The following is a 27,720-nucleotide window of genomic DNA, read 5'->3' as shown; positions in this document are numbered from 1 at the left end:
TTTTCAGACAGGTTTTATATAAATGGATCAGGACAAAAAGAGAGAATATTTTTTCCTGAAACTTTCCCTATCTCTCAACACAGACATAAAAAAGTGGATTTTGCATAATAGGTGACCTTTAAGTTCCACCTTATAGTCACTCTTTAGCGCCAACACTTTGTTATAGAGACTATAAAGATAATTCATCCGTTTCACCTTTTCATGTTTAATCTGTCACGGAATGCATTTAATCAGGTTTTCCTTTTGACTAAAATGTCATCGTGTAAACAAATCTCTCCAAAGGACAACCATAAACACAGAATAATTATGTTGGTATATTGGTTAAAATAGCAAGAAAAACTAAAACATTTGATAGATACTGATACATTCCAGTTCTATGTTACTGGTATGTTTTTTTTCACGTTGACATTAAAGTACAAAAATATGTTAACATTGACTGTGATTAAACGTTAAATACATATTTAAAGTCAGGATGGCTCTTCAGTAATGTTGGAATCTTTTTGGCTAAAATGTTGCTTTTATCTCCAGGCTTGATTATAATTTGTTTTATTACAATATTAACCAACAGCAGTTATCACAGAGGGCTGCTTCCAGGCTTTTAACACCCTCCATGAGAAGTGACCTCATTACTCAAAATCCCTGTTGTCCTTCACTGGCTTCCTGTCGGTGTAGAAATTACTTTTAGGCTCTTACTGCTGGAAATATCCCCAGGACTTTGACTGTGACTGTACGATTGCACTTAGGTAAACTGGCACATTCTTTGAAGATTTGGTCATCCACATGCCCTCCGACAGTGTTGTCTTTCACATCGTGGTCATTACATGGGATGCTTTCTGGCAGCCGGTCTGCTGTAATTTGTTCTTCTAGCATGAGGTGGCAGCTGAGCTCCGGAGTATCTCCAGCAAATACCTCCATCTGCTTGTTAAAGAGTCAACTGAGAGGAAGCTGCAACTTCTTGTTTTTATTCCACTGCAGGCTTCATGATTGTACATGATGTAATGATCCTTATTGAATACTTGGGTAATCATATTTAATAGCAGGCTGTAATTGGACTTAGCTGTGATAAGCTTCAGTATGTATTGCTTCACACACCAGGTTGGAGACCCAAAGGTCACGAGGAAGTAGTTTTGTTCTCCAAAATAATCATAATTACACAACTAGCTTGGGATTTATAGGCATGGCTGGGGGAGCGTTACTGGAAATTGAATCAGTTTTAGCACCCTAGCTGAATTTGAGTGGATCTGCTGAGGTGATATATATCCCCTCCTGACCTCATAACATATTGATTACATTTCCAGTGTTTCTTTTTGATAGGATCATTGCAAAGATATTTGTCCTTAAATAAAGAGGGAGGGACAGGAGCCACAAAGTCAACGTAATTTCTCTCCGGGTGATAATAGTAGGAACAGATCGAGGTCAACATACATTTTGGCTCCAGTGCCTTTATTAGTAAAGTGCTCAGCCTAGAAGTACATTCTTATTTACTAACATGCAATACTAAAAACAACCAAATGTCTGGTCTATCAATAGCATGAATGAAGACATGGCAACAATATTCTCATAGAAAAAAAAGTACAATGTGAATTCAAGTATACACACATAACTTCAAGTAATGCACATTTTTTTTATATAATTATATATATATATATATATATATAAACACAAAATACAGTTTTGTCAAGTTGCAAACTCATAATAAACATAGTTGTGGCACATTCTTTGACATGACTTCAGCGACTAGTGGTTTCAACTGTAGGTGCAGTTTGGGCCATTTAAGTACATTCTACAGGTTCTCAATAAAAGTAAACCAACTTGAAATGTAGTTCCTGTGTAGGTGAGCGTATCCACTTACTTCCTAAAGCACTTACGTTTTAAAAACTGCTATGAGCTATGGAGCATCTTTATCATAAATGGAAACCATAGTAACCGTAAACCCTCTAAGCTCGCTTCACAGATCATTTCCAATGGAATAATGTACAGAATCAGTCTGGACATACATCATCACATTGCATTAAACGGCTTTAACGGAATAGTTTGACATTTTGGGAAATACGCTTTTATACGATCTATTTAGAGAGAGATGAAAAGATCAATACAACTCTGTCTGGACACTCATCCACAACCAGGAAACACCAGCTGCAATAATGATTGGCCTCTTAAGGGCAGCCGAAACAAATGAACACAACAGTGACGTTTGATTCACTAAAGACTGAACCGAGGAGAAAGCGATAACCTGGCTCTGTCTTAATCAAATGTGCTTGCCAGCAACTCTTAATCTCCATTATTAACTTTGATTTATCTTGTTTGTTTAATCTGTACACAAACTGTAAAAACAATATACATTTGTATATTCACAATGTAGTTATTGTATGAAATAAACCACTGAGATATAAGATTAGTGGGCTTTAGAAGTTTTGGCTGGTCTGTTTTGTTAGCTTTAAAATTAGGTAACCGTTTCCCTCCATTTCCAATCTTTATGCTAAGCTAATCTTAGCATCTGATTGCTTTAACTTCAAATACAGAATGCTGGCGAGGCAAGAAGCTTTTCCTAAAACTCTCGACAAGAAAGCAAACAAGCATTCCCCCAAAATGTCAGTCTTATCCTTTCAAGTCTGATCTCTAGTTGTTCTAGTGGGACGGCAGCTCTAATAATCAAGCAATTGTTCACACATTACAAAATGACTGGTAATCTCTATGCATAGATGGCGGTCGGACAGAGAGGGTTTCTGATGGGCTTTAGCTACCTATGGTGCAGGAGTCATTGGGTCCTGCTTTGAAGGACGGCAACACAAAATGCTCTGTTGCTCAAAAAAAACAGAGACAAGAGAATGAAGCAATTACACATATCTAAGACAAAAACTGGTCATCGTCTCATCCCTGGACCTGCCGAGCACCACATATCTCACCGGGATGAAACACAACCCCATGCCTCCCCTCGTCCAATCCCAAAATCTTTATCTGTGAGGAGAGAGCCGTCCCTGCAGAGTTTCAGGCCAGCGGCGGTGACTCGGCTCTCTGCGTGGGGTCACACAGTTCTACCAGATGTATCCTCCGTCGTCAGCCTCGCCCTCTTCCTCCTCTTCCGCCTCCTCTCCGGCGTCGTCTGCATCCTTCTCCTCTTCATCCTCCCATCCCACTCCACTTCCAAAATCTCCGGAATATCCTGCCACTTCATCTGGAAAATGATTAATACATGAGGAATCACTTTGTATTTTCTGCTAACAACATTTCTTCTGGAGCTGAAAAATCTGCAGTTCACCTAATGGCCACTGGAAGCTGGCTCAAAAGTGAGTCAATTCCTATACCCCCATGTTAAAAACGCAACTTTACAGCAGAATAAAAAAAAGACAGTTTTGATTTTTTAGCCTTTAGCTATCTTCCCTGTTTACGACAATTGCACATGAGGTACATTTTATACAACTAACCCATTCTCACCCAGGCCTGTCTTAGCTTCTCCCACACATTTTTGGATTAGCTGGGAGATAGGCATATATTTATTATTTAGATCAGGAAGTGTAAGGCATGTGAGTGCTATCATAAAGAACAATGAACCTTGATTTAAAGGTCCCTGTTGTAAAAAAGGGACTTTTTTGTGAGTGACAGGTGCTAAAACAGAGCGTTTCATACAAAGGATGAATACAGGTAGTATGATAGAAAAAAAATTGCTTTTCCAACAATAAAGCAGGGGAACATGTTCTAGTAAAAAAATGCAAGTATGGACCTTAAAATGTGCCTTATATGTACCCTTTAAAAAAGGAATACCTAAAACACAATACATTGCATTGGAAACAAGATTAAATCTCACAGCACTTCTAACTAAATATTCATGTTTTTAAGAAAATACAACTGCAGGGTCTCAATTACAGAAGAACATAACTTTGAGAATAGGAGACGTCATGCTGGTTACACACTGTTTGCCTAATCCCCCGTCTCTCTTACCACAGTCTGGGTTGCCATGGATTCTGGTGCCCATCATCTCTCCACCATGCTGGTCCACACACCAGCACTCCCCTCGGCTCTGGTCACACTGCACTTTCCTGTAGTAGCCGTCCTCGTCGCAGCTGGGAATGTACATCCCTGCACACACGCACGCGCACACGCACGCACCCACACACACACACACACACACACACACACACACACACACACACACACACACACACACACACACACACACACACACACACACACACACACACACACACGCCTTGTTGTTAAATATTTATACTCTCAGCTCACAAAGCTGCCTCATGCTGGTGCCTGAGATGAGCCAGCATAAACTAGAATGCCAGCACGCCTTAGTGAACCTGTGATAAAACCATCAGTCAGGATAGATATTTGGCAGAGAATACCGGGGAGACAGAGGAAGCGTCCCTGTTTGTTTTACACAGGCATGCATATGCTGCTGGATGTGATTTCATTCAGCGTGTTTCCTTACGCTGCAAGAGTGGCGTGTGAAAATGTCGTGACAGCCTCGCTGACAGAGCACCACTGTTCCAGCCTCCCTCAGGAGACTCTTGTCAAACCCAAAGAGAAGTTCTCTAACAAGCTCCTTCCACTACCGTGAAAACTGGAGGAAACACCAGCACTGAGACGAGTGGGCCTTGGGGAGGAATATATCTCTGGGTTTCAAGCTGAAGAGTGAACACAGATGTGTGGCATGCTGGGTAGATACAGGTTTCTCAGAGGGCCAAACAGGAGTTAGCCTCGCTCTTTCCTAAAGCCGGCGCTGCCCTCTAAACCCCCCCCCCCCCCGGCCTGATTAGGACCTAATCCGGGGCGTGCGCTTGTGATCTATTAAATGAGCCTCCTCCAGCTTCTCGCTTACTGCTCCAGGCCGTGTTACGTAAACCCAAAGGCCACGGAGCGAGTGCGGGGGCACACGCCGGCTTGATGTTGCACTTTAAGGCTAACACTATGGCATTGTGTGGCTTTGAAGGGATCTGAAGCGAGTCCAAAAGGTGTTCCTATACGCAAATGTGCTGTGTAACAATGAAATACATCTTGATCTTGCAGTGTTAAATTGATAGATGAAAAACGTACCAGGCTTCTTCTTCGCCACCTCCTGCACTTGGATCCTCTCCAGCTCTGCGAGGCACGGCGGCTCTGTGAGAATTGAACACAAGAAAGTGATGACACACATATCACATAAACTGCTATCTCCAAACTTTATCTCAGTCAATGATCTTTATAATTGCAGTTTTTTTTGTTGCCTGTATTGATTTGTTTAAGAAGTCTTATATTTCATTCCCTCTGAGCCTGATCAATCGCGGGGAGCTTTGGTGAAAGAACATATGATGTAGCCAGAGAATTAGCTGAACCTCAAGAAGAGATACAAATAGAAACTGAGAGACACTTTATATTGACCCACAAGGCGATAAATCTTGCCCAGTATTTTTACATTTTCACAGCATTTTTATTGTGTTTGCAGAAAACTCGCACTCATATCTCCGATACGTCGAGGGGAAGCAGGCCCAGTTCCAGAACAAAATGACTCGGTGTGCATCTGAGATTATAGAGGGTGCAGTGGTAAAGTGCTATTTTTATAAGTGGGAAGTGGACCTAACACCCTGTAGGGGGGACTCACCTCCTCTAGGGGGGTCCGGGGGCTTGCTCCCCCGGGAAGATTTGTTTTTAAATATTGAAGTTAAAAGCATCAATCTGGTGCACTTTGAGAGCAAAATGAAGAGATCTATGGATACATCTCAACACCCATATGAAACGGAACTGTTTCAGGACCTCTCCTTCATGCCTTCCCAGTCCCTTATCACGTACAAGAGCATGGCACCAGTTGTTGTAGCCAGTTGTGGTGAAGGCATCTGACTTACTTGAACCTAAATGTCTACATGCATAGCAGAAGATGGCATCTTTTTTACATGAATATTCCAGCCAATCTCTGTTTTGAAACCATGAGCTGCAAAATGAGCGCCTTACCCCACTGTACAGGCGAGTTGGGTACTTTTTTACGTGGGCAGGCTCTGTTTTGCCGAGGTCCTCTGGCACTTGCGGGCAACGAAGATGGCTGCTCCGCCTCCATGGGCGAGGCGGGCAAAGCCGGCGAGTCGGGCAGGAGGACGTTATTGTCCACGACAGTGGCCGCGGGTAAAGTAATGTCCCCATGATCTGAACTGTTATTACCTGCAGTAGATGCAGTGTTACTGCTGGCGATAAGGGCTGGTTGTTTTAACCATGTTCTGATGTCCACCATTGACTGCTGTGTAAGCACCTTGCAGATGACGAACGCGCAGCGGCACAGGTCACGCGCACCTGACATAATAACGTTACTTACCGTTTAAATTGACCAAATAAATGCAGCAATGTTATTTAACCACAATTACAATTTATTTTATTTCAACTATATTCTTATTATTACTACTACTATTATTATTATTGTTATTATATATGTAATATTTGTCACTTTTATTTTATTTATTTTTTTCACTTTTAATTTTTCAAATGAGGGTGCATAACGACTCAACTGAGGGTGCAATGCACCCTTATGCACCCCCGTAGAACCGGGCCTGAGGGGAAGGCTTGTTAAAGTGTAATCATTTCTATACATGTAGCGTGACGTACTGTTCCAAATCATTATCATAAAGCCATTATCACTTAATGGTTTATAAATACCACCAGCAAGTAATGAAAAATGGATTAGGCAGTCAGTGTAATCTATCGCATGCAGGTTAAATGCCTGATCAATGGAGAGATGCAAATGAGGTTACTGCCGGAGATATCCTGCATTTGTTCAGTAAAGGTCAAGCGGTGCAGATGCTGCACATTCGCCAGCTGAAAAATCCCAGTAAGTGCAGGTATTATCCAGAGACGCCTCACAATTCCACATTTTTACAGCATGAACTGCGCATGAAATGTCAGGGACAGGGCTTCAAAAGTAAGCTTTCATTTCTAAGAGAGGATTCAAAAGAACACCATGTTTTTTTAGTTTAATTCTATGATAATTTTGCCTGACATTTCTTTTAACCCAGCTCACCATGTAACCCATGCTTTCAGCTTCTATACAGCTAACAAATGTAACACGCTTTTCAATTAATACTTCTAAAGAGAGAAATATCTTATTTGTGAAGATATATCATTGAATCAAACCAGAATCTTTACAACCATGTAGAATAAGTTTAGATCTGGGCATATTATTTCATGAAAGGTCACAAAGTACTAGTACAGAGGTTGAACATAACATCTCCAAAACCCAGTCAGATGATTGGTCAAACCTGATGCTAAACACGTATTTATAAAAAAACGTATTTTCCATGTGATACGGTGCATTAGGAAAACATTTTCAGACTGGTTTTGTTTGAGACTCTTTACAGACAGAGGTGTGTGTGTGTGTGTGTGTGTGTGTGTGTGCCTCTTCAAATCACATCCAATCAGCTGAATTTGCCACAGGTGGGATCAAATCAAGGTGTAATAACATTTTGAAGACAATCAGGGGAAATTAGAGGCACCTGATCTAGATTTCCAAAGGGTCTGAATACTCATATCAATGTGATATTTCTCTTTTTGCTTCTACACTGTCGTTATGGGGATTTGAGAGCAGGTGGATGAAGGATCAAATTTAATTAAAGACTGCAACATGACAAAAGGCGAAAGATGTAAACCTCGATTAACCTGGATTTGTATGGACTTATGGTTTCCAATCTTTAATAAAATAATAAACAAACAACAAAACTATCTAGCAATAATACATAGGCCTACTTCACGCTCTATCAAATATATACACAGACTAGGCGGTTGGGGAATAAATAAATAATAGTTATCTAAATTAAATAGGTAAAAAAAACAAGATGACATGGAAAGAAAAGGCTTATGATTCAGTCATGGCCTTGGGGAGTTTGTGTTCAAACTAAAATTCATAAAATACTTTCTGAGTGCACTTCGGTTGCTTCTGTGTGCCGCATCTTGCACAGAGGAAAAACAATACTTTCTGTTGAACCAAAAAATCAATTGCTACTAGGGAAACCAGAAGGGGGTTGATTGAAAGGAACAGCGTGCCTGATGTTAACTAAATGATGCTTTGTTATTGGACTTCTGTGCCGATCAGGGACTGACTGTCCACAGAGAACACCGTGTTCAGGCACAGTTACAAAACCTGGTACCAGAACGGCTGAGGCCAAAGATCAATGACGGACGGAACAAGAGCTGTGAGACTTTCTGGCCCAGGGGAGAGACAGTACGACGGGACTATGTGTGTTCAGTGAGGCTGCAAAGAAGGACTTTACGTTTTGAGAAGGATTCTGGCAGACTTTCAGATGACTCAGATAAAGGAGGGCTTGCCCAGCAGGAGGGGAGAGCTGCTGATCGTGTCTGGGAATAATGTCAGACCTTGATATGCGCAGGTGGAAAATAGACAGAATGGAATGTTTGTAGACACTGCCGAAGGTTGAAGAGAAAACCTTTGAAGATGTTGCTTAGGCCTGAAAAAATAATCCTGCTTTGTTCTAATAGCATGTAGCAGAATAAAGAAATACTTCAACATTTTGGTAAATAGTTTATTTCTTTTAGAGAGGAATTTGATCAAAGATTGATCACACATTCACATCTGAGTGATAAATATGGAGGCATAAGAGATAGGGGGGAAACAGCTCACTTGCTCTCTCCAAAAAAAAATGTAGCTCCCTTGTTTCAGCCTCTTACAACAATAAATGTAAATGTTAAGGAGAAGTAAAGTCTGAAACTATTTTGAAGTTGTACTTTTGAATTTCAGACAAAATAGCTCCTTCAATACAGCATCCTGATTCTAGCCTTATACTTAGTTCTCTCTGGTGTCGAGCTTCAAGATGAATATACTCGTTTGTTTATCCCCTTTCACAGCAGCAATTGCAGGTGATTATTGCATCCTCTCTACTTCCCTGTGATATAACCTTGCTATTCTTTCACCCGACCCAAAAGACTGTGGGGAGATCCCTTCACTTACTTTCTCTCCAGAAGCAGAGGCACCACTCCGCCGTAGAGACCTTCCCATCCTTGTAGCTATCGCAGGAGTTGAAGAAGGGTCGGATGCAGACCTCGTATTTGTCCAGGTTAATAGCGGCCAGCTCAGCCTGGTCCAGATACAAGTCGCTGTTGGTGTCCAGCCTGGAGAACATCCAGCCAATGGAGTCCTTGCAACTGGCCACAAGGCTCTTATCCAGCACTGTAAGAAACCATTTACCCAAGCTTTTTAAAGGTCCTCTATTATACTGTTTTTCATCAATATATTATAGGTCTCAGATATATACAAAACATGTCTCTGAAGTGTTTGGCTCCAAATACCAAACACATCCCATAATCCCCTCTGTTGCAGCCCTGTTTCAAAAGTGCTGATTCTCTGTCTGTTACTTTAGATGAAAATAAGGAGCCCCTCCCCACGCCCCTCTGAGAGATATTTGGTTAAAAAGAACACAATGGTGCTCTAGGAGGAGATTCAGGTGATAAGGTGGGGGGGGGGGGTTACCTTGGTTGGTGATTGGCTAATGGTCACACAAGCCAAAAATCATTATGACATCATAAAGTGGCCAAAATCTGATCAGCTCATTTTCAGACAGGTTTTTATATAAATGGATCAGGACAAAAAGTGAGTGAATCTTTTTTCCTTAAACGTTCAGAATCTCTTTACACAGAGGGGACACATGTTTATGAATAAAAGACATGAAAAAGTGGATTTTGCATAATAGGTGACCTTTAAGTTGTATCTATTTGCATGGGCAATTGAATTGTAATTCTGAGTATAAAGCCGCTTTGTGAGTTTCTAACCTGAAGCAGTGCCAGCTCTGAGCTTGCCAGAGTTATTCTGCTTTGCGTTTCCATGCAGGAGTTGGAACCAGTCTCTCAGGCGGTCGCCCAGGTCTGCCAGGTCCTGGCCGGTGCAGCTCGCTGAGGGAGCAAAATAAAAAAGGAAATACCAGCATTCAAAACTTTGCCAGACATTTAACAGCAATCTGACTCACCTTCCCTTCAGAGAGACTTTCTACTGCTCTTACTGAATCAAAGGCACAGCGCTCCCTCACTGTAAAGCTGTCAAAGTGTAATGTTCCTGCTGTCATTTTTAAGTGTATGATCTGCCACTCAAAGAAAACATTATTTCGCAATTAACTCATCAGCGGGAAGTGCTGTTTTCCCGATAGAAATCCACTTGCAGTCTGTATTCCAGGCTACAGATGAAAAACAAGAGTAACATTTCATCCTTTGATCAATTGGCATTTTTATGTGCCCGAGAGCTTGGACAATCAATGCTGTTTGACTGCAATGATAGATAGTGTACACTCCAAATAATTAATCACCACATGATTGAAAGAGCAGTTTAACCACATGAGATGTTTGGCTAACAGTAATCTCTGAAATGGGTGAGTATTGATCCAAACACGCAGCACTGGGTTGATCCGACTGACGGTATGCTGTGTGTTGGCTTGTTAAAGTGTATCCATAAGGAGGTGAACCAGTTTGTGTTTAAAGGGGGCCTAACATACCATAGGAACAACAAGGGATAACAAGAAAATGCATTGAAGTATTGGAGAATAAAACAAAATAATTCTAAATGATCCTTAACATCTTTATTAAAAGTATATTGATTGACTTAAAGGCTGTGAATAAATCTTTGCCAAGCTAAAATGTAATATTGTACGCAGTGGTGGAAAGTCACTAAGTATCATACTTAAGAATGATTTGGACATACTTGTACTTTACTTGAGTATTTAAATGTTATAAGACATACCACATTTATTTACCACTATTTACTCTTTACATATTAAAAAACACTATATGCTTATTTGTAATGTAGTACTTTACCACATATAGATCATGTAATTTTTAACGGCTCCACATTGACAGACCAGAAGATTGAAATGCTTGTACAAGTGATAAAACAGGATACCATTTTTTTTAATAAACACTGTAAGAGACATTCTGCATACTTTTTACTTTTGGTACTTTAAGTACATTTGGATCATAATAATACTTCTGTTCTAACTGAAAAGGGTCATTGTGAGAATGAGAATTTTAACATTTTGTATTTTAATTACATTTTGATACTAAAACTTTTGTACTTCTACTTAAAGGTGGGGTAGGCAATTTACATGACCAATGAGGGCACGAGATAAGTTTGTGCACAGATGGAAGGCTGACAGGCAGGTCGGCCATCCAGTTATTTTAGCCGGGCCGGCTAAAATGATTGGTCGTGCTTTTTACAGTACTACGGCTTCCACAGATGACGGTTTTTATGGATTCTTTGTCAAAGCACTTAAGATATTCATTGCTATCGGGATGTTAAGAGCATTCCATGGAATATAACAAAAAGTGTATCTCGAGCCGGTTTCTCAAACTTACCTACCCCACCTTTAAGTAAACAACTTAAATACTACAGGATCCGAGTACTTTATCCACCTCTGATTGCAAGAGTAGCATAGCATCATCTGAAAAGTGTACAATTTAACCTTAAAAACAATGTGTCTTTTTTCTTACTCTGGATAAAAGAGATGACAGGGATACAGGCAGTGAGGTGTGAAGCCCTAAAATAACGATGCATATAAGAGGTAAGGAAAAGGTCACTTGCCACGTTTTGCGTCGATATTGGTGAGGATGACGGAGGCAGTGGCACAGGGGCAGAACCCAGAGCACATGATGCTCAGCTCTTTGCCGGCGTGGCAGGCCTGCTGCTCCAACTTACACTGTGAAGAGAACCAGAGAGATGCAGTTCAAATATTTATGAAGGTGACCGCAGGAAAAGAGGGATTGCTTATTCAGATGAGACTCAGGGAAAGGCTGCAAGAATGAGCTGTCATTTCTTCAGCGTTTTCTCATGCAAGGTCAAAATTAAAAACTATACATAAATCAATAATGAGTCCTGGCAGCAGACAGCGTACGATGATGCAGCTCAAAACAACGTTAGTCATTAATCATGCGGCCATGTTGAGCTGGTGAGCGTCCTCCTGTGAACAGTGATGAAGTGTGCCGCCCCGCTGCGTCCACGTATATGTCAGCGCAGCAGGAAACAGCTCGTGACTGGACTCCCCTCATTATTTAAAACGATGACACGGGCGCTTTATTTTCAGGGTTTTAATGGTGGCCGAATCCAGTAATAAAGCAGAAGTAAAATGTAAAAGAGAGATGCCAGTGCAGAATCATTTCTATTACCTCAGAGGCGTAGTTGTGTCCATCAGAGCCACATACAGGTGAGGAGGCAGTAACAGGACAAGGCTTGCAGCTGCTTTCAGAAGCCTCCTGCTGGCCCGACTGTTTGACTCTGAATGTGACAGGAAAAAAGGAAAAGTTACAATGTAACAAAACACAGAAAAGATAACAAATCTATTTTTACCTCAAGAAGGAAGATAGATATATATTTTCTAGGGCTGTCAGTCGATTAAAATATTTAAATCGCATGATTGTCCATAGTTAATCGCGATTAATCGCTCATTTTTTATCTGTTCTAAATGTACCTTAGAGGGATATTTTTCAAGTTTTGAATACTCTTTTCAACATATGAGTGGACAAATATGCTTTATGCAAATGTTTGTTTATTATCATTTGAACAATGACAAATATCCTCATGAATATTAAACACAACAACCTCTGAACATTACAAATATTCGCCTCAATTCAACCTGGAACCTCTCTCATACAATACAATACAAAGTGTGTTTGTGTGCATGTGTGTGCATGTGTGTGTGTGTGTGTGTGTGTGTGTGTGTGTGTGTGTGTGTGTGTGTGTGTGTGTGTGCGTGCGTGCGTGCGTGCGTGCGTGGGTGTGCGTGTGCGTGTGTGGCCTAGCATTACTATACTTATGGGGACCTAAATCTGTTTACATAGTCACGTGTGGGGACTCGCTTCCCTTATGGGGACAAAATGGAGGTCCCCATGAGGGGAATCATTAATTTTAGGGTGAAAACTTGGTTAGGATTAGAGTTAGGGTTAGTAAGGTTAAGGTTAAGGGTTAGAGTTAGGCATGTGTTGGTTATGGTTAAGGTTAGGATAAGTCTCCAGGAAATGCATGTAAGTCAATGTAATGTCCCCTGAAGTGACGTATACATGGTATGGGTGTGTGTGTGTGTGTGTGTGTGTGTGTGTGTGTGTGTGTGTGTGTGTGTGTGTGTGTGTGTGTGTGTGTGTGTGTGTGTGTGTGTGTGTGTGTGTGTGTGTGTGTGTGTGTGTGTGTGTGTGTCTGTTTGTGTCGGCGAAGTTGTCGGCGAAATGCCGCTCCTCTCCTCATAACTGTCAAAGCATGAGACTGAAGTTCCCATTGTGGGTAAAAAAGAATGCGCTGTGACCCCGAGGTAACTGTCATCACTGAGTGAAGTCCAATACGGCCCCTACACACGGCGGCGTGCGTTGAAGCTTCAACGCTTCTGCCCATTCACTTTGAATGGGGTGACGTCACGCTTCGCCGAACTGCATTGTGGGAGCAAAGCGTAGCGTCGCTTCAAAAGTAGAGCAATGTTCTACTTTTGAGGCTTCGACGGAAGCGTCAGCCAATCGAATCATATGCCAGTACAAGTTATAGCCAATCAAACCGCTGCTTGTGTGTCTGGGGCGGGAGATTCATGTGATTGGTTGTTGGTCGAGCGTCAGACATGCCCGCCGGCAAGCTTCAACGCACGCCGCCGTGTGTAGGGGCCAATAGTCTCCGGTGAGCGCAACTGTGGAAGTCTTTCTTAAATCCTCACACTACTTTTTTTTGGACTTCATACAAGTTGTGTATTTTCGACACAGTGGTGGCTCTGGAAGGCAATTCATAAGTGCAGTCATTGGCTGCGACCCGAATTACATCACGCAGCCCCTCGTCCTCCACAATGTTAATTGGCCTGCAAGCTGTAGCATTTAGCGATCTTTGTTGAAAGTTTGCTGCTCGTAGACGTGTCCAGGCATCTCCCCCACACACTTTCAAGTGTGGTCTGCCGCAAGCGTTTATTATTTATTCTTTATTATTCATACCCTTCGTCTCGCCTCCCCGCTTTTTGTTGCAGCCCCGGAGCTCGGGTTGTAACACATTGAACACAACTTTTGATCAGAAAAATCAGCAAAGGTAAGACTATTTTCAGTTTTTGCTCCGTAAAGCTACGTTGTGTGATGTCTGGGTTTGCTTCCCCTGCCGCGAGTTTTGATCGCATAGATGATACTAAAACCTCTAGAATCTGTGGAATCTCAGCTTGCTAGCTGATATCTTGTTTGTTTAGATCCGATAAGTAATAAAGTATTTCTACCATGAGTTCTGCGCTCAGGGCTCATTTAGACGCTTCTTGTGAGACTTGTGTTTTGTTTCGGTAAAAATGGTTCATATCGTCAGTTAGCTGAGTTTCTTCCCGTTAAGTGGGTATGACCATGGGTATGACACATTAATAGGTTGTTAAATGTTAAGAAGCCCTGAGGCACAGTTTTGTGAAAACAGGTTAAAATGAAAAACTCCGGGATCACCAGTGGCAAACTATCCAAAAGTGTTCAAGACATTAAACCAAACTAAAATGACTGACTCAGTTATATGTCTCCACCAACCTGTCGGGAGGCAGGAAAATGTTATCACTTCATCCTTCTACTCTTTTAGATAGTGGTGTGAAATTGTATAATCAGCATATGAATCATTGGGTTATGGGACAAAATACAAGGTCACAGTGACCTCCAATGAAGTCCAAGTGGATGTTTGTGAAATGTTTTAAGTGGTGTAACATGAGATCGTCGTAACGGCAAGGCTTAAAAAACGCAAAGAACATCTGGACTTCAACCTTGTTTTTTTCCAAACCCAAAACTAGCCTTGGCACTGAAGGCAAGGCAAGTTTATTTATATAGCACCTTTCAACACAAGGCAATTCAAAGTCCATCCATCCATCTTCTCCCGCTTATCCGTGGTCGGGTCGCGGGGGTAGCAGTTCCAGCAGAGAGCCCCAAACTTTCTTTTCCCTGGCGACATCAACCAGCTCTGACTGGGGGATCCCAAGGCGCTCCCAGGCCAGCGAAGAGATATAATCCCTCCACCTGGTCCTAGGTCTACCCCTTGGTCTCCTCCCAGCTGGACGTGCCTGGAACACCTCCCTAGGGAGGCGCCCAGGTGGCATCCTAACTAGGTGCCCGAACCACCTCAACTGGCTTCTTTCGACGCGAAGGAGGAGCGGCTCAACTCCGAGTCCCTCCCTGATGACCGAACTTCTCACCTTATCTCTAAGGGAGACACCAGCCACCCGGCGGAGGAAACCCATCTCGGCCGCTTGTATCCGCAATTGTATCCAATTCAAAGTGCTTTACAAAAAACGAAAGACATTAAGAAAATGGCATTTAAAATCAGTCATTAAAAAGAAAAGATAATAAAATAAACATTAAAAGAAAAAATACATGGGTAAAAGTTAGAGTGCAGTTTAAGATGTGAATAGTTCAATTAAAAGCAGCGGCAAAAAGAAAAGTCTTTAGTCTGGATTTAAAAGTAGTCAGAGTTCCAGCGGACCTGCAGTTTTCTGGGAGTTTGTTCCAGATATTTGGAGCATAATAACTGAACGCTGCTTTACCATGTTTAGTTCTGACTCTGGGGACAGAAAGCTGACCAGTCCCTGAAGACCTGAGAGTTCTGGATGGTTCATAATTTAGCAGGAGGTAAGAAATGTATTTTGGGCCTAAACCATTCAAAGCTTTATAAACCAGCAGCAATATTTTGAAATATATTCTTTGACACACAGGAAGCCAGTGTAAAGACTTCAGAACAGGAGTGATGTGATCCACTTTCTTAGTGATAGTGAGGACTCGAGCAGCGGCGTTCTGAATTAGCTGCAGCTTTCTAATAGATGTTTTTAGTGAAGCACTGAACATGCTGTTGGTTGCTTGTTTGAGAGGGATAAACGTACATTATCTTTTTCCTGTCCAGTTGAAATTGACGTATTGTAAGTTGCTTTCTACAAAATATCCTGGAAAATTAATTAAATGCAACAGGAAACTGTCACGATTCTCATGTTATGTCACGTTTGTAGTTTTGTCTGTGTTGGTCTTTTTCTTGTCTTTGGGTTTCCTGTTTTATTGTGTAAAGTGTTCACCCCCGTTTCCTGCCTGTCTGCTTTCTGTCTGTTTCCCTCCCTGATTACCCGATTGTGTTCACCTGTTGTTCTTGTGTTTCTCCTCCCCTGCCCAGCTGTGTCTTGTTCTGTGATTACCCTTCTGTGTATTTAGTCTAGTCTTCCCCTGTGTTCCATGTCGGTTCATTGTTTCCCCTCGATGTTATTCCACGGTCTGTGTTCCTTGTGCTGCTCGTTGGTTTTGAATATTTTGGATACTGCCTTTTTTGCCACAGCTTTATATTATTTAATAAAGCTCGCTTTTCGTTAAATTCTGCATTTGAGTCCTACCTGCTTCATGAACCCAAGCGTAACAAACTGTTTGGGGAAGACCATTTCTTTCAATGAATGCTTTCACTGTAATGGGATGGCAAAAGGCACCTCAGAGGCTTGTATCTACCATGTTGGGTAAATAAAACCAGAATTGTCTCTGCTTGGTCAAATCCCCTTGCTTAATTTCTTTCTTATCACGCGGTGATTGACTTGATGTTCAGTGAGCATTACGCTTTGCAGTACCACAGAGGCTGCGCCACTTAATGATGCCGGGATGGTTTAGTGTGGTTCCTGCTTATTACCCATTATTCCACACAGTGTCTCTCATCTCTGGAGGGACTCTGTAAATGAAGCACTTTATTGGAAAAGATAAACGCCTGTTGCAGCAGATAGTCTTTGAAGGTAGTAATAATTCACTCTATTCATTATTTTCAGACTGCAGCCATGCTCATTTGTTTTCCAGTCAAAGTGGAATAAATGAAGTGAAGGAATAGATAGATTATTCTCAGTGAGTTTCAACACAGAAAACTGAAAGGGAAAGAGCATTTGAATTACTGAAGATTCCAGGTGTACCTTTTGAAATACCAAACGTTTTTTCTAGATAACTTTTGACTACCTCTCCTCTAAAGCTGGCCTATTATCAACATGGGTAGCTTAGTAAAGTATGTAGGGGGTCAAGCACACATTGCATTTCACATGTATGTGCTGTTTCTTAGTGACAATAGAGTGGAGCAGGTCATTAAAACAGTAAAAACGCTGATCAAAGCAGTTTCACAAATAAAGTCTGTTTTTCAATGCTGCTGGCGGCGAGCCAAGTTATGACTAAAGTCTGCTCAGCTTGTGTCTCTGATAACTTATAAGATCAAGTAGTTCAGCAGGTTTTAGGAGACAAATTATACGTAGGGATAACCTCTACAAAAAAAATTGGATATTGTGAAACTGATAACAAAAACTAATGTGCGTTTCTGCTACGCTGTTCGGCTGCAGCAACCCTTTGCTCAGATTGTTCATCTGATAATATAAGATCCAGACTTCCAATGATTACAATCTTAAGTATATATTTAAAAACAATCAACTTTTAAAGTGTATTGTAAAAATGTCTCTTAAAAAGCAGATTTATCACGGCTTCTGGCATACCTTCTCAACACTGACATTAAGGGGATACAAAATAATTACAGGTGAAATAAAAAAGGCAGTTATCTTCATTAACATTACAACTTTTGTGTGTTGGAAAATTGTTGGAAACATTTGCGATTTTCTTTTAAGTACACACTTCAACAACATATGTTTTGTAATTGTAGTACATTTATATGCGGACATGTTAGAAATTGTGCCTTTAAACTACGATAGGGATATGGTACCAGAGTGTTGACACTTGTCCCTTTTGTTTTGATATTTATATTATTATATTTTAGCTGTGCGAACTTGTTTCAACTAGAAGGCTCACATTGATGTTTTTCTCTCTATTAGCTGCTTGTATTTTCAGTCCATAAAATGAGACGTGGACACAATGCAAGCCTCGGTTTGATCAGGCAACTCTGAATGAATGAGCAAAGACAAAGTGCACATTTACACAGTTTCATACTGCAGAAGATGCACACATACAAATATATGGATTATCAGACGCACTGAGCTGAGAAAACGTTGTCCTCTTTCGCTGGGTTACATCTAAAACATGTCATTCATCATTTGATACATCACGCATTAGATAAGACCGTGATGAGTCATGTATTAGTTAAGCCTTAATTAATCATAAGGTTTGAACCCTTGGCATTAAGTGTTACCCATTAGGCTAGCATCTCTCTTATGTGTCCAATAGGAGCATTACTGTAGTGTTTTTACGTGTAAACCCATACAAGGAGAAATAATGACCATAAAGATGTTCATGGTATTAGCAACTAAAGAAAGTTTGATCGCTACTGAATATTTAACAACATTTAAAAATCACTGAAATATTTAATTTTGAAAACCATCAACAATATATGAATGTATTTGGTATATTAAGTGTGAATAGTCAGTTTACATTTTCAGGCAGTTTATCAGAAGTTCACTTCCAATTATCATGTCCAAAATAAATGCAGATAATTCAGTAAGTCCATATACTGGTATATTTAATTTGGGTTTTGTCTCTTTTATTGCAAATGAATGTGTGTTGTGTATGTTTTCTTCATCAAATTCAGTAACAAAAATTAAACATATTGAACTAAGCTAAATATGTTAGTATTCAGGAGAGATTAGATTTTCAATTTCTTATCATATTAAACTTTGATGGCTATGATTTTCTTCCCAAACCGTCTGCGTTGAGTTTTCCCACCTTCTGGTTAATTACTCAGTGCTCAGCATGAGTGTGCGAGCTGAAATGGCATCACTCCTAACTCATGACACTCTCTGGGCCTGTTGCTGGCTTTAATCAATAGCCCTCACAAGCAGACACTGAAAGGCTTTTAACGAACGCACAGCTGTTGACAACAACACGACAGAAATGTCCGTCCGGAACCACGTAGAAATCTCATCAACAGCACACACAAAACAAGCCTCCCCTCAGACTTTATGACTCCACCTACCTCTGCTCCATTTTCTTGCGATTCACACACATTGCCCTCTGGTAACCCTGGGCAACGCACACCTTATGGCGGCTGCACTTCACATTCTGGCACGGGTCCTTGGTGGTATCAACGGCTGTAAGCACAAAACAACACTAATATCACCAAAAGTGTCATTCACAGCTGAAGTGTTTTGCTTTAATTGGCTATTTTTGTCACCTCCTTGAAAAAAAGAATACAGAGATTCCAACTGTTTTTCTTTTGTCTTCTAACAGGAAGCACACACACATAGTTTAATTAAACGTATGATGTCATCAGATTTCACATAACTGTATTAGGTTAGTTTAAATCAATAAAATAAGCTAAAATGTACTTTTTCAAACATTTTTGCAGCAGCATAAAACAAACAAGGCATTGCACATAATAACAAATTAAAAGAGTAGAAATAAAACAATTCTAAAATAGAAACATCACAAAATAGAAAGAAAGAAAGATATACAGATGACCGTGAAGATAAACAATCTATAAACTGTCTGACAAATAAAAACACTATTGAATAATACTAATATTAAGTTTAAATAAAAACACAATAGGTTAAACTTACTATTATTGCTTTCAACTAACCTGATAAAGCTATTTGAAATTGGGTGACATAATACATTTAAATAAAGTCAATGTTTCTGTTTTTGTCCGCTCAACAGATTGATAGCAAGGGGGGCAGCTATATTAAGTATTGCATAATCAAATATATACATTTGAAAAAAAACGATCTTCCATCCTCTTTTGTCAGTGTGTGAACTAAGAATCATGAAATGTGTAATGAAAAATATTCTGGCAGTGTGCACAAATGAGTCCATTGACTTTATAGTCATAACAGTGCTGCAAAAACATGGACGCCTAGCTGTCATTAGCGTTGGTTGCTAGCACTGCCTGCAGTCTCTGAAGGCTGCGTGTGATTTCCAGAGAGCCTGACAGACCTGATTGAGCATCTCTTTCTCTCTGCTTGTCACATCTCACTTCCCCCTTGTCAACTCGTCACTGTCTCTCCCCATCTTGCTTTTTCTCTCCCTCACACAAACACTTCATCTTCGTCTCCATTTCTTCCTAACCTCTTCGCTCCCTCCCGAGAAATCTCTCTCCCTCTTTGGAGAGCTGAACTCTTCAATGCCAACACTTTTTCCCAATGACAGACCGAGATGAAAATAGCAACGTGTCTTCCGCCTTCATCAACCTCTGGTCAATGACATTTCAAGCTAGATGTCGCTCAGTCCCAAGCCACTTGAGAGGCCTTGGAAAGACCCACAAGCTCAGATAAATTGGAGATTGTGTGGCAGATGGAGAGAGAAATGTAAGCTGTGAAATCCTGAGTCAGCTTTGAGCAGCTGCTTTGTAGTCAACACGGTCAACAGACCAGGTGGCTGCCAGCCAGATTCCTGCAAATCCAGGGACTAGGTGATACTTTGATGCTACAGCAGGAAAATACGGTGGATGACAACTCGGAGGAAGACCAGAAATACAGGTAGGGGGCTCGGAATAGTTCTTCTATAAGAGCAGGTGTGAGTCTCAACTGCAGGAGTTCATAAAGAGTTGAAGGTCGGCACCACTTCTGAGCTACCTAGCTTGTTATCTGCTAGCCTTTGTTGCGCTAAGCATTTTTATTTTTGATAGGGAGATAGATACTTTACTGATCCCAAATTGGGAAATTATTTTGTTGCAACAGCAGTGTACAGGCATTAAAATCTTTACATCTCTAAAGGTGGGAGAAAGTATAAACATAATTATATAAAATGAACTAAAATAACAATAGAAACAATAAACAGCAGCAAGTATGTACAGTATAGATCTACAGTATAAAGGACATGAACCACAATAATCCTCAATATAAAATGTTCTATCTAGACAATTTAGACTGTTCAACAATATATTACAGTTGCAGGAAACATATAGGATATCAATTACAGTTGTGTAAGTAGCAGTTGTGCCAACATGCTTCTGGTTGTTCATGGCACTGGAGGGGAGGAACTAAAACTGTGTAGCAGTTAACAGATAAAAAGAAAACACCCTAAAGGTTCCATCACTGCTGAAAGATGTAGAAAAAGCATGTTGCATTATTTTTGCCGAAGTAACTTTTCAACATTGGGGTTTCAATATCTTCACAAGTGTCTGTTTAAGTTCTGATAATGTATATATTAATATGGCATTTTATGTATAGGTATCGGCTCCCAAGAAGCTTGGCCTATTATTCAAGGCGACAACCAGTAAATTGTTATATAAAAGGATAAATCAATACCTGTGAGATATCACTGGTATTTTAGTGTCTATCATAATTTAATTGCGAAACAGATACTAAAATGTCCCTCACTGTGGGTAAAAAGAAAAGACTCCGCAAAAAAGAGTAAAGACATACCGCTGAATGTCATTTCCTATCAAATATTTTCAGTTTGACCTTTATTCACTTCATCTGTTCAAACAGGTCTTCTGCTCTGTCATGATAGCTCAGCATGTGTAACATTATCCAGACTGTACCACTGCTATTTCGCTTTGATTTCAGACATTTCACAAAACCCCAAATCACCTTAAACTGTCACTGCATTTCTCATTTTTACCATTTATTTTCAATAAAGAGAGCACAGACTCACATCAGTTCTCTTCAATGAAACCCATCAGGTTTTCCTCAGGCTTTCTTCTGGTGTATCTTCCAGAGAGGATATATTTCTGGTGGCTTATTACAGAGAATAAGGTTTAACATTTAATTTAGTTAACAACAGCTCCACTCACGGTTCATAAACCTTTATGGAGGCAGGGAATTGTATGGATTTCTTTTAGTGGTGTAATATACTTTTAACTGTTATCACCTTCTTGTGTGCCTTTTTGTTGTATTTTTTATGGCGCAGTTGATAGAAACCACAACTGCAGACTGTGCAGCGACCCATGCAGAGCAAACACAGTCTGAATGAATGAAGAAGAATCAAATGAGGCTCGAAAGCACGCAGGGGGGAGACACAGGTACTAACGCTCCACAATCCTCTGTATGTGTTTTAGAAAAGAACATGCGGATCTGAATCTGAACAGAATATACTCGTTCAGGGAGACAAAACATGTTATGCATATCGATTTCATGTCGAGTATTATCCTGCATGAGGTTGAATTTAAATATAATATATCAACATGCTCATTGGCTAACAGCAGCCTTGATTTATAGGGAATATACTGTATACCCTCTGGGAATATTATTTTATTGCAGGTTTAATAATTACCTGTAGGGGAAATATCATCAGGTGCAGGATTGTTGATATGTGTACATCTTAACTTTGGCTTAAATTGCACATATATCCAAGCGGTAATGTGCTTTGTATAAAAAATACCATGCTAACAAGACTTTAGTGGTTAGAAAAGTGGTTTAAAGGCCAAAGATTCATGAGGGAAGTCTTAAAACAGGTTTAAATATCCTAATTCTGGGAATAACATTCATCTGCTACTTAGTAATTATTTATCTAATATATCATTCCAATAGCTTGCATATAGACTCTTATTTCACTACTTCACTTTTTTTAAACAATTTTTCTTTTTGTATTTACTTTTTAATATTTACTTGCACTATGTTTTTCTGTATTATTGTGTTGCACTGTTGGAGAAGCCTGTGACCTAAGATTGTCATCGACATAACTACTCTGTAGCTATGTTCGTATGAGAAAAAGAACCTTGAACCTTGAAATTGAAAAGAAAAGTGGTTTAAGGGTTCAAAGATAGGTTCAGGCAACAGTAAAACATGGGAATATTTGTTGTATGGGGATGCAAAATGGATGAAAGGAATATAAAAAGGTTAGAAAACTGTCAAAAGAACTATAATTTCACGGAAGACTAGGGGTAGAGGAATGTGAGAATTTGGCGAGGGATATTGTGAAATATCTGGAGCAAACTACCAGAAACCTGCAGGTCCGCTGCAACTCTTACTACTTTTAAATCCAGGCTTACGACTTTATTTTGGCCGCTACTTTTAATTGAACTATTCACATCTTACACTGCGCCGTAACTTTTATTCATGTTTTATTATCTTTGCTTTTTAATGTTTCTAATGTGTTTTATGCTCTTAATGCCTTTCATTTTTGTAAAGCACTTTGAACTGCCTCGTTTTGAAAAGTGCTATATAAATACACTTGCCTTGCCTAGTGATGATATACAGATATAAGGGATTTGTAATAAGGTGAAAAGCCAATATATCGTAGGATAGGTGTTGGAAAATGATGTGGGTGTTATGTTTATATATACAGTACAGATAATGGTGGGTTGATCAAATGTTCAGTAACAAAGCAATTGGTTGAAAATGAGCTTCCTTTCCTTCTAAGTTGTCTAGGAAACCAAATTAGTGTGCTTCTATTCTTCACAATTTTAGAGATCTAGTCAGAATAAAGAGACCTCCATAATGAGCGACGTGTTAGGGGTGGTTGGATGTAGCACTTTAAAATAAATGTTTGAATTGCTTTACTGTAAGTTCCCATAGAAACACCACTCTGTGTTTTCAGTATCATTTCAGTGCCCCTCTCTCATTGTTCTTATGTTTAGTCATTTCATCTATCAAGTCTGCCTCCAGGCAACAGCTTAAGACCAAACACGTCCCTCACACAGTATTCTTATACAACTCCTACATATGGAGGTGAAATCTAAACACCAGATTTTATTTGCATTGAAGATTGAGTGTGTTTTTCACCTCGCCTTCTCTGTCGCTGGCTGTTTACATCATGCTGCATTTGCAATTTGGAAAGTGTAAGGTTTTAAATCCACCTGGAATCATGTCAGCAAAGTAAATGGGACTGGAATGAGCCTCTGTCCTATCTCTTTGTATTATTATTTTCTTATGCTGCTATCTAACACATAATATTAAGCACATTATGCTTCCAGTTAGACAGGATCCTCCATTTAAAGCCTTCAGCAATTTATTTTACATTCAAATGGTCAGAGTGTGCATTTAATAAAGTACTTCAGTGGTTCTGGACTAAAACAAGAGAAAAGAAAATCCGCAAAAGACTTGCCAAGGAATAGTCGCACCCGTCTGAATCTAAAAAGATGTAGCTCTGATGAACATTAAAAGCATGCGAGAGACAAGCTTTAAGTAAATTAGTTTCAACTGGATTTGCAATTACTGTCATCTTAGCAGACTCTTTTATACCCTTCCATTTTAATTGGTGGCCGCTGTGTTAAAGCAGCTTTTATTCCACTCCAATGGAGCTATGAAAATATTTACTTATAATTAAAGAGGATGCAACACCTCCGATTCTTTTTATAACACAATGTTTATGAATCATTTCTTCGTGTTGTTGCACGAGTGGAAGCATAATCACAGTCATAAATTGGTTCCAGGCATAAGAGAAGTTTAATTTATCGGCTAAAATATGATGTCAAGACACTTAGAGCGGCCTATTGTTGTTGAAGCCGAGCTGACGTCTCACTTATAAAAGCACTGGAGGTGTTTGAAGTCTCCCATTGGGTCTTTTGTACTTTCTTAGCCTACAGGTACAGATGGTTGGAGTTTTATTCTTTCGGGTTACATTTACAATAAAGAGGACCATGATCATGATTAACTCTGCAGAATTAGTCCCAGTGGGATTTAGGACAGGGATGAAATCAATGGTATTCAAATGAACATCGCCCACACTACAGCAGGCGAGGCGTTTCCTTGAGACTACATTAGCTATTCCCCCTGTTGTACGAACAGATGAGTGGGATAACGTCTGGACTGTCTTCTTACATCTTTCTCCTGTGGGGCGAGTCTTCAAAGTCTTTTAAGTGAGGGTGTGTGGGTGCTGAAGCCGACCTCACACACTCACCTTGCAGCAGGAACACACTGCTAACCCCTAAGGGCCCGCTCCATTGGCTAAAACATGTGTGAATAACATGTATGAATATTATATTTATACCAAGAGCTGTGAAATGATTCATACTTCATTACCTCATAAGTGTTAGCATAGGACAATTCATAGTTCAGTTTCACAGCTGCATGTTAGGTTCAGTGTGGAAAGGTTCAGCTTCACTGCAAACTGTTTTTAGACATATGTATTTTAAATATGTTTAGGCTACTCGCAAGTATGATAAGTCATTATGCTTACAACATTCTGAATATGTGTCCTTTTCCATATTCCTTTTAATATAGTCTTTTTGCATATAAGAAATTGGAGTTTAATTTTGGTTTATGATATTATTATTTTAATTTAAACTAACAGGTGCCAGATAATGAAATACATTTGTATACATACAAGCACAACACATTGCTTAATTACGCACCAACACTCTGCTTTTGTTTTGCCTAACACAACCTAAATATCTGCTGAATGCTTTGACTGTACTTTGACTACCTTTTGGTGCTGGACAGGTGGCAAAATGACAGGCTTTTATACCCTTTTCTGCTGAAACAGCATTGATGAGAATGATTCACAACAGAGAGCCGCACTAGCGAAACAATGAGCTGAGGGGAATTGCAAAGTTGTGAAATTATTTAAACCAGATTGGCCACTTTAAATACAAAAAACAAGTTACCTCAATATCCTCTAGTGGCAGTTAGGCAGTTAGTCTTTTCACAGTGACTGTGTTCAAACATTACATTCCATTCCATTGCATCTAGCTGACGCTTTTATCCAAAGCGACTTACAATAAGTGCATTCGACCAAGAAGATAAAAACTTGAAGAAAACAGAATCATATAAGTACATCAGGTTTCATAGAACCAAACATTTCAAGTGCTACTCAACTGGCTTTAGATAAGCCAGCCCTTTATTAGTATATATCACAGCTGGGCCTAAACTTTAGTCTGTGACACAGCAGCAGTCAGGTTTCACAATATCAGCAGTTTTCTGGCAAACTCTACACTTCCTAAAACCAGCAATGTCGGATGCTGGTCCCGTGAAAAGACACGCTGTTAAATGCTTCAATAGCTGGGCTCAATGCTGTGATTTATTTTGAAAACATTTAGGATATAAAACGTTTGCACATTTTCAGTTCTTTCACCTTTTATATCAGTTGAATACAAAAAGAAAATGTGACTTTGCTCACCATTTTCACATAGCCTCCATTCCTCCTCCACAGCTGATTTTCTAACAGCCACATCTTTTTTCTCCAACTAGAAACAGACTCCATGGAGGTAAATGGAGCCTGGTGGGAGTTTGGAGTTGAGCACTCAGCAACAAAGGCAATTATAGCAGGCTTTTCAAACTAATGGATCCGACTGAAGGCTCAGACCTGAATCACAACTGTGTTCTCACCCTCCAGAACCTGCGACACTCAAGACCCTCGCTCACCGCACACAGGATGACCTCAGACTGCTGCTGCAATTAAGAAAAGCCGGCACTTGGAGGATGTGCGCCGCACTGTTTCATTGTCTACAGCAGATGTATAAAGGCGAACAGCACTTAGCAATGATTATGCCGGTATAATCTGAAATATAGCAGTTTTTTTCCTTTGCTGTAGAGCTGTCCATTTAAGTAAAGCCATTTAAATATTAAAAGTCTTTACAAAGTCTCTGCATATATTACAGCAGCATACACTCTGATGTAGGTGGAAAATACAACACACAGCCATTGTCCTCAGATAAAATATTTTCTAATCAGATAAAATCACTTACTTTCATCCGAGCCCGTGTTCTCCTCCATGTTTTTGATGTAATCATCCTGGAAAGAAAAATATATTTGCATTAATGGATTTTATAATGCCTTTTGGGCAACACAATAGGGCCCTTTAATGAGAATTCAGAAGAGAATTCATAATGAAGGAAGATAACAGAAACTTCTCTGCATGCCATGAACTACAGTTTAAATGTGAGTATGATTTTAGCAAATATATTCAGCTCTTATTTTGAACAGATGGGTTTTAAAAAGATAATTAACATACCAATCATTTAACCTCAAGGTTAAGTTAAATGTAGTCCATTTCTGTGAGCATTTTCTTTCACAACATATTCTGTTTTCACCTGTTTATAGTCTTTATGCTAAGTTTAGCAGCTGCTATGCTATGCTATGAGATTGGTATCGATCTCAAGCTTTAAAGTTAGTCAGGATATTTCCATAAATGGCAAATGAGGTTGATGTTGTTGCTGTTGTCTCTAACATTTAGAAAACTGCAAAAGGCAAGACTGAGAGCATAAATATATCTCATAAGAAGGCTCGGACTATCTTAGCTGCAGCGCTGTTGCAGAGGGAATATTTGCTAACTAAATCTGCTTTTTAGATTGAGTCCATGGCGGTGTTGCGCTGAAACGATAATAAAAAGACAGCGTCCCCCTGCTGTATCCATTCTGACCCATTTCTCAGTGTGAGGACAGAGAGGATCAACTATAAAGCAGTTACTGCTCGGCACGAGGCCCAGAGAGGACCCCGAGGATCAGGTCTGTTCAGTTTAGCTCCGTGTTATTCTGCTCAGGGGACACCGGGACTGAGCTCCCAAGTCGAGCTGAACAAGTGTAGCCGAAGGCTTCTTAAATACAGCGCACAGGGTGAGGAGTTAAAGGGATTGTGTCTGTTACATATTTTAATATATGGACCGTAGGCCTACCACTTTTTTAAGAAGCAGAAGGCTGCATTTTGGCTATACATGTGGATGGAATATGTTGATCAATTAGATTCCTGCAGTATTTTAGACCTAAAGAAACAGCTTTGCGGAGGTCTGCACCTTCCAATGTATGTCTTTTGTCCCTATGTTATAATGGTTTTCACTTTTTAGTTATAAGATAAGATGTACTTTATTGATCCCAATTTGGGAAATGTTTGCGTTGCAGCAGCATAAAAAGACAAGACATTGTACATTAGAGAAATTAAAAGACTAGAAATAAACAATTCAAAATGGAAACATCTCAAATGGAAATAAAATAGCATTAAAATGTAGAAAATATACAAGTTCAATACAAAT

General features: G+C 39.9%; 1 protein-coding gene across 1 annotated transcript; it reads right to left on the bottom strand.

Annotated features, from left to right (window-relative positions):
* Positions 1 to 1,428: 1,428 nt before the first annotated feature.
* Positions 1,429 to 26,510, bottom strand: LOC117464418 (testican-2-like). The gene is made up of 9 exons (XM_071206733.1): positions 26,441 to 26,510; positions 18,851 to 18,965; positions 12,124 to 12,232; positions 11,546 to 11,657; positions 9,748 to 9,867; positions 8,930 to 9,148; positions 5,044 to 5,106; positions 3,940 to 4,077; positions 1,429 to 3,175 (listed from the first exon to the last, which is right to left on the bottom strand). The coding sequence occupies exons 1-9, from the start codon at positions 26,508 to 26,510 to the stop codon at positions 3,036 to 3,038; spliced, it is 1,086 nt and encodes a 361-aa protein (XP_071062834.1). The 3' UTR covers positions 1,429 to 3,035.
* Between the last annotated feature and the right edge of the window lie 1,210 nt (positions 26,511 to 27,720).

This window comes from Pseudochaenichthys georgianus, chromosome 19, assembly GCF_902827115.2.
Source record: "Pseudochaenichthys georgianus chromosome 19, fPseGeo1.2, whole genome shotgun sequence".
Taxonomy (NCBI): domain Eukaryota; kingdom Metazoa; phylum Chordata; class Actinopteri; order Perciformes; family Channichthyidae; genus Pseudochaenichthys; species Pseudochaenichthys georgianus.
Note: the sequence above shows the minus strand (reverse complement) of the source record. Positions and strands in the feature narration are given on the sequence as shown.

Excerpts from the sequence above, each read along its gene's own strand:
- LOC117464418 (XM_071206733.1), bottom strand. The coding sequence starts at position 26,510 with ATGCAAATATATTTTTCTTTCCAGGATGATTACATCAAAAACATGGAG. Across the intron at positions 18,966-26,440 it reads GAACACGGGCTCGGATGAAA|CCGTTGATACCACCAAGGAC; the intron begins GTAAGTGATTTT and ends TTGTGCTTACAG. Across the intron at positions 12,233-18,850 it reads CGCAAGAAAATGGAGCAGAG|AGTCAAACAGTCGGGCCAGC; the intron begins GTAGGTGGAGTC and ends TGTCACATTCAG.